The sequence below is a fragment of the Zootoca vivipara genome, chromosome 2 (genome assembly GCF_963506605.1).
Source record: "Zootoca vivipara chromosome 2, rZooViv1.1, whole genome shotgun sequence".
Classification (NCBI taxonomy): domain Eukaryota; kingdom Metazoa; phylum Chordata; class Lepidosauria; order Squamata; family Lacertidae; genus Zootoca; species Zootoca vivipara.
In genome coordinates this window covers 65739981-65747304 of record NC_083277.1, presented here as the reverse complement: position 1 = coordinate 65747304, position 7324 = coordinate 65739981, and the positions used below count along the sequence as shown (strand labels likewise).

The following is a 7324-nucleotide window of genomic DNA, read 5'->3' as shown; positions in this document are numbered from 1 at the left end:
AACTGTTTTTAAAACTATTGGTCTGATTAATGGAACAACTTACTTTACTTTGAAAAAATAATGAAGCTAATTTGAATTCAAATGCTTTGATTGTTTTATAGCTCTGGTTAGAAATCTTGCAGGTATATAATTCACAACATAGTAAAAACAATCTGTACAAGAAGCAGTTTATTCTAAAATGGTTCAAATATCAAGTCTTACTACAAATCAAAGCACAAAACAATGGGAACACTGCCAAACTGTGCAGCGCCTGTTGTAAAATTTACAAAACAGATCAGTACAAGTCTATATTTTTATTCAATAATTCATAATACTGTATTAATGCCTTCATTTTAAAAATAGTTGTTCCCCCATAGTACAACTAAATATAGCAGTTGTTCTGGCTTGTACGTGTTAGAAATTTTACATAAAGTTGTAATCAATGACAACTAAACATTTTGCATAAATATTCCCTTCCAACTTTAAGCTATACCGTACATTTTATTGAAGCTCAGAAGAGTTTTTCAATATAAAACATGTAAAATACATTCCACAAAATTATTCATGAAAGAGGCATAATTCTCAAAGCCCTTTTACTTATTACTTACTGAATGAGATTACTTGCATGAAAAGGAGACTTCTATGCGCAGTTTGTAATACTGGATACTACCATGGGTAATTATGAGTGTCAACCTCTTCATTTGCACATTCATGCAGCTTCTATATATACTTCCTGATTAAGTTTTACTGAATATAAAATACAAGTTGTATTTTGTTCTTTGCTTAGAATCTCACTTAAAAAGTAGAAGATACGCAGTCCAACTGCTTTTTTGGGGGGGGATTGCCCTATGCTCTCATTTGAAGTCAAGGGTACTTGGTTTACTAGGACTCATTCTGATAGTTATTGTAGTTGCTCAGCACACTGTAAAACACGGGGCAGCAAGTGGAGGCACCTGGGCCAAATTCAGGCCCCTGACAGATATTGCAGTTGTCAATGTAGAGGTGAAAGGGGTATGCAGAAAGTGGCATCTGTGACAACAAAACTTGATAGCCGTTGCTTCCCCACTCTTAAGTGGCCCGTAGGAAAACTGCTGACCAGGGCTGTAGAAGCATGCCCCAGTTTTTGCAAGGCAGACAAGCAAGTTAGCAAAATTGTACTGTATGTGGAGCAGTGAATTACATTGTTCACTGTAGTTCAGCTTCTGCCTGTGCAATGAGTAGCAGTAATTTGTCTTAAAACTTGGGCACCAGTGGGTTTAAACTGCACATTTTTTTACAGCAAAACATTGAATTAGACAAGAGGCAGAGCCAAACTATATTTATAGTTGCAGCAATATATATTTAAAATGCCAATTTAGAAGTAGACTGAAATTTTTGACAGTATCGCTTTTCAGTTCTGTGGCACAACATTCTGCTGAGATAAATGCAGCATGATATAGCAAAGGTGAAATACTTTCAAGTTTCATCTCTTTAAGTGGAAGAGATTTAAGCCTGTGCATTATGCTTAATTCTACCATTTACTTTTGATTAGATTATACCTACTGATTACACTTATTTCAATTATAATTTCAACTCAGCAGAAATGTGAGCTTCACACCCCACCTAAAATGATGCTTTCCAATTCAACTGTCTACTTTGCCAAATGAACAATATATGTGAATGCAGTTTATTCAGCATGCAAAAACACATCGCTTAGGAGGCAATAGTGAATAAATGTTCAATTATTGTATCCTGATACTGATCAATCACATTGCTGGATATATCTTTGGAAATCAAACCCACCCAGAAAATGAAAATTAGCCGTTTGGAATCAAATTATGGAAGGGTTTTAGTACCATATAGTGCAAACCTTCACTTTTTTAAGGCATCAATTTGAAAAATTAGAAAATTATCAAAAACTGAAAACAACATGAAAATATTGAATGCTGGCTATTCTTTCTATTTCCATTGAAAATAAGAGCAATTTAAAGCATAAAACAAAATTGTCTTTATTTCACATACTAAAAAGATTGGTGCTTTTGAAAGCATATTAATGCCCTCTTACATAAAGAAGCCATGTTGGTAATCTTCAATGTTTTAAAATACTGTGCTGATTAAAAATACCAAATCACTACTATTCTGATGGCTAGTAGTGATTGGGTGATCTTAATTGGTACTTATGCACAGTAAATAGAGCATTTCTATTAGAAAGGAATTACCTAATTCCTTTCAGGGCTTTAAAGCTGTTATTTCCCACAATTCCCAATGCTAGAAAAGGTGGTGCTAATAAGCATTTTAAATGGGTATCGAAAGCAGGAGTTACAGGATCTTTGACTTTTCAGATGTAGAACTACAACTCCCATCAGCCCTAGTAAGCACTGCCAATGGCTAGTGATGGTGGGAGCTGTAGTTCAGCAACATCTGGAGGGCCAAAGGTTCCTCACTCCTGATCTGAAGTATGTCTTTAAGTGAATAGAAATGGATCAAACTATCTTGGTGCTGCTGTGTAGAGATTTAATGCAGAAGCAAAGCTTCTGATTCTTCCTTGCAGCTGTGCTGGAGGACAAAGGGAAGAGAGGGAGGGGAATAACATGATTTTTGAACCAGGCCAGTACCTGCTGCCACCACCCAAAAAAATGATATGCAGACAAAATATGCAGTTCTGAAGCATCCCATACAGGACTCCCATTGCTAATATATTCAGTGAATTCACTCGGACATGCATTCCATAGGTATAGACTAAGGTTTGAACTATGAAGCTTAGGAGCAGGTCTTGGGCAACTCACAATCCTTTAACTTACCTCATAGCAGGAGTGCCAACATGGGTGCCCGGGCCGTGGTTGCCATGCAGCGTGCATGGACCTGCCACCAAAATTTGTGGGTGCCCAGCCTCTTATGGGGAATTTTGTGGGTGCTCAGGCACCCAAGGTCCCAGGGAGTTGGAACCTATGCCTCATAAAGTTATGTGGACTGAATGAGATAATGCTATGTGTTCTTTTAAATTACTTATTATAGATATTTCCAAATCGCCTTAGAGCTTCTTGGAGGAAGGGAAAGAAAAATACGCCGTTGCTAACAATAGATGATGCGGAGTCACATTTTATAAGGAGTCTCACTTTGGTGCTGTCTACAATTGAATAAATAACTGTTGCTGAAGGTTGCTCTTTCTTTACAAATATGTTATCACCAAACAGTTTGCCAAGGGCTCACAAATAAAAATGGGTTTAATGCGCTAATGAACAACATAGTTGTTTTTTAAAGAGAGTTCAGAAATGAAAAGTACTTTTAAATATTTCTTCTGGATTTTGTTTTTCCAGTGCTGCCACTGACAGCTGTTAATAAGAGAGAATGATGAAGAGGTAATTTGTCTATTTTCTCAAAAATATATATATATATAATATATATATATAAAATAGTATAGCAGTATTAAAATTCATAAGTAGTGATCCAGAACGGCATGGATACATGTGGCCTTTTTTGAGTGTTCTCTCACAGAAACTTTGCCCCCCTCCCCGCCAAAGCCAGTAAATTACTAACTGAACTTCAAAAATTGAAAACAATGAGGGGATTTGGCATAATTTTTTTAAAATAAATGGGAGTTTTTTTGGGCTATAATTGTGCATTATTACTATTGTCACACTACCACATACATGCTCCAGCCTTTTGCTTCCTTTCCTTCTGCTAAGGATGACATTAACAGAATGGCAATTAGATAGATATACACATAGCTGCCAAGTTTTCCCTTTTCTCGCGAGGAAGCCTATTCAGCATAAGGGAAAATCCCTTTAAAAAAGGGATAACTTGGCAGCTATGGATATACAATGTACTCAGCAAACACTACAGACTGCAGGGAAATACTTTGCCAGGAGATAAGATTTGGAGGAAATGATATGCTGTAGAGGAAGAAATGAGTTGATTTTACTGCCCATGGACTTGCCACTGGTTTTTGCCACCTGTAAATAGAGTATTACATGCAGAAAACAAAGCTATGCACACAGCTGTTTGACTTTCAAGGAAGCCTTGAAAGCTAGTCTTTTGTATGGAAGGTAACAGCATTTTAATTGACAATTTTAAGTATCTAGTTTCTTTCTTAAGTCAGTGTAGTTTTTCTTCATTTACACAATAGTCTAATATCATTACAAAGCAAAATGTCATATGGACATCAGAAATCATACAATAAACCTATCTTATATGTGACCCAAGTAGTTAACAAGTGAAGCAATGTTAACTTTATAGTCTATTTTTGTGTGTATAGTATGCATCTTCTACCATGTGAAGAATTGTACACTGTTTAAAGCATTAACTGCAGTTTTTCTAGAAGACTTTACAAGTAGTAATAATAGAAATAATATACATTATTGCTAAAGATTCAGAGGATAGCAATCCAGAACTCCTCTTCTACCTTACACTAACGGAGAGCACCATGCCATCCTTACACATCTGAATTCTGATCAGTAACGCAATCCAGCACTTTGGAATAGAATTGCATCCCATCTCTGGGAATGAGGGCTTAAACTCTGAATTAGGAAGAAGCCAATTAGCACCAACATAAAATGGGAGAGGGAAATCCAGGCTTCCTAGGTTTTGTTCAAACCACGAAGTATTATGTCCCTTGGTTCCTATAAATGTGTGAGCTTTCATAATAGTTTTGTGCCTAGTTGATCATTGTTACTGCTTGCTGGTGTTCAAACAAACACGATGCTGAGGAAACTGTCATATAAGGCCTTAGCTAAATGTTCAGAGGTGAAAGGGTTCAAACGCTTCCATGAAGCTGTAACCTCTTTCCACGGGTCAACATTGCTCAGTCAGTTCTGCAACTGCTCCCAACTATGCTTGCCAACTCATAGAGAGCTGCTGTGCTTTTAACAGCTGTGAGACACAGAGAGGACCAAGGCAAACAACTTCTGCTATCACAGTGGTCAGACCAGCAGGACCAGGTGAACTTTTTATTGCCCTACTTTCTTGCCCTATGGAAGACATTGGTGCTCTTCAGAGCGAAGGGCCATTAACTCCACTTCTGCTGCTCTCCCTATTTACCTCAGTACCTTCCAAGCAATATACTTCTACCTAACATGTTTTGTAGCCCTTACTTCTTGTAGGTAGCATGCCTCCTGGATGCTCAGTCTCCTTTTAATATTCAGCAATCCAAGTATCCACTCAGCATCAAAACATCATTGCCAGAACCTTTTCTATACTCATTGTATACTTGTGAAACATTTTAGTTAACATGGCCTTCTAAATAAAAGATTCAAAACCTGGAGTGTGAAGACAGTTTTGCCAGTGTGGTGTTTGACAGAGGAAGCAAACAGGTGGAAGCTAACCTGTATCCTTCCAAATGCTGTTGGACTCCAGCCCCCATCTGCCCTAACCTGAGATGACTGGGTTGCAGTCCAGCAACATCTGAATGGCTACAGGCTCCCCATCCCTAAAGTAAACAAAGAGTGTGTATGTGATCCCATTGGCAGCACGGCAACAAGGGGGGTATAGAGCATTATATAGTTGCATAAATGGGTGAACAGTGTTGGTTGTGCTGCTTGAAATGAAATTGCTTATTGCTACAAATATAGGTTCAAGGTAGGCTATGTGTCGATGTGCTCAGGTTCTTGAAATTAGTAAGCTGTTGTTCAATATACCAATATACCAAATACTCCACTAGCAGTATTTTCTCCTCTTATTTGTGCTCATACCCACAATCCACTGGGACTAGCTGCATTCCAATCAATTGCTAGAGTTCCATGCTTTTTGTAGCCATTGTGTTTTGATTTGGCCAGAAGTTCTCAGGTACGCTAAAGAAATGTGCCTGTTCTCACTTTATGCTTTGCTGTAAGGGGTCACTGATGTAACACTGGTGCACCTTTGTTTGTTGCATAAAATATGGAGATTCTCCTAGACACCTTTACTTTGGAGAACTGAAACTGAAAGAGTTGTTTCCATGACCAAGTAAGTGACCAAACAATCACTGATGCTATTATTGAACTCCTGCACTTCTGACCACAGGTCGTTTTATTTGGGAGGTGCTTACACACCAATGGAGATACTCCCCCCTGAGTTCTGTACTTGGTTCTGCATATGGGAGTGGGGGAGCAAAGTACAAAAGCAGAGCTCCAGTTTATCAGTATTGATATGGCAAGCCCTGCCAATTCAGGGAAGCAAGCACTGGACTTCATACACAGGAATCCCTTCCCAGTTTGCAAACATGAGTTGGCACTCATGGACTGTGGCTATGGAAGAGGTTTTGATCAGCACTGGTGTCATGCTCCAAATCTGTAAAACTGAGATGAATATTGTACTGTTTCCTCTGTGTGTTTGTTTGTTTGTGTGTGGTCTGTATGGTATGTGAGGCACTACAAGTTTTTTCCAATTCTGCAGTAATAACAAAAGTTCTGCAAGAGAATCAACCCACTTTAAGTCACAGATTGTAGAATGCTAAGCAGAGGTTCTCCTGGTGACAAAGTTTTCTACATGTGGAAAAGGCCGCCACAGGTGACAGAGGTGATCATAACAACCAAGAACGTAACTGTTTTCTTCAAGGTGGAGGTACGTAGCAGCATGTGTGGTTACGTTTGTCTTGTATTTCTGGGTTGGCGGTTCCTCCTACATTCATCTGTAAGCCACTTTTTGTCTCATTTCTAAGGCTGCAGCTTCTTTTTCTTTCTCGTTTTCTCCTCCGTTTCCATCTGTGACTATGTGCAACAGAATTGCAGAGTTGAAAGCCATCGGTTGAGAAGAGGGGAAGTTCCTTCTCCCATGCAATAAGGCACACAAGGCACACTTTTTCAGTGCTGTTATTCCACACGGTAGTGTTAGCAGCAAGTAGCAATCATTCCCAATCATTTCAGAGTGTCCAGTTATAAAATAGTTGTTGGTTATGTACGTTTGTCCTATGGGCCTTGGAAAAGTTTATATCTTTTAAAATCCATACATGAAAACATCCAGTATGAAAAGATCAATATATTACTGTTGAAGAGTTATTGGGTTTTTTGTGACTTCCCCCCTCTTTTTTGTATAAAAATTAGAAAAAGATCAAAATATATCACACTATTATTTACACAGTCCATGCTTGGAGGATCACTGTAAAAGAACACAAACATGTTTTTAAAAATACACACACGGGCATAGCATGCATCACACTCTCATCTACTGTGAGACAGTGTTTGCAACTATTTGGAGACATTGCTGACTTCGATCATTTATCATATATAACATAATGCAGACATGAAAGCAAGATGCAAAGCCAGCATTAAAATGGAAATAAAACCAGATTTATTTGCCAGGCAGAGAATCAAGAAGAAAGAATCAAGCAGGATTAAGTTGTTATGTTTCCTGACCAATTAATGTTAGTTATAATTTCATAAGCAAAATGCTG

The 7324-nt window shown here is 38.2% G+C and overlaps 1 protein-coding gene across 1 annotated transcript in view; it reads right to left on the bottom strand.

Annotated features, from left to right (window-relative positions):
- Positions 1-150: 150 nt before the first annotated feature.
- Positions 151-7324, bottom strand: part of LOC118080387 (collagen alpha-1(XXIII) chain) — a 36165-nt gene continuing 28991 nt past the window's right edge. The window contains exon 41 of the mRNA XM_035105584.2: positions 151-6641. Within this exon, the coding sequence (XP_034961475.2) occupies positions 6588-6641 (54 nt within the window). The 3' untranslated portion in view covers positions 151-6587. The remainder of the gene's footprint in view (positions 6642-7324) is intronic.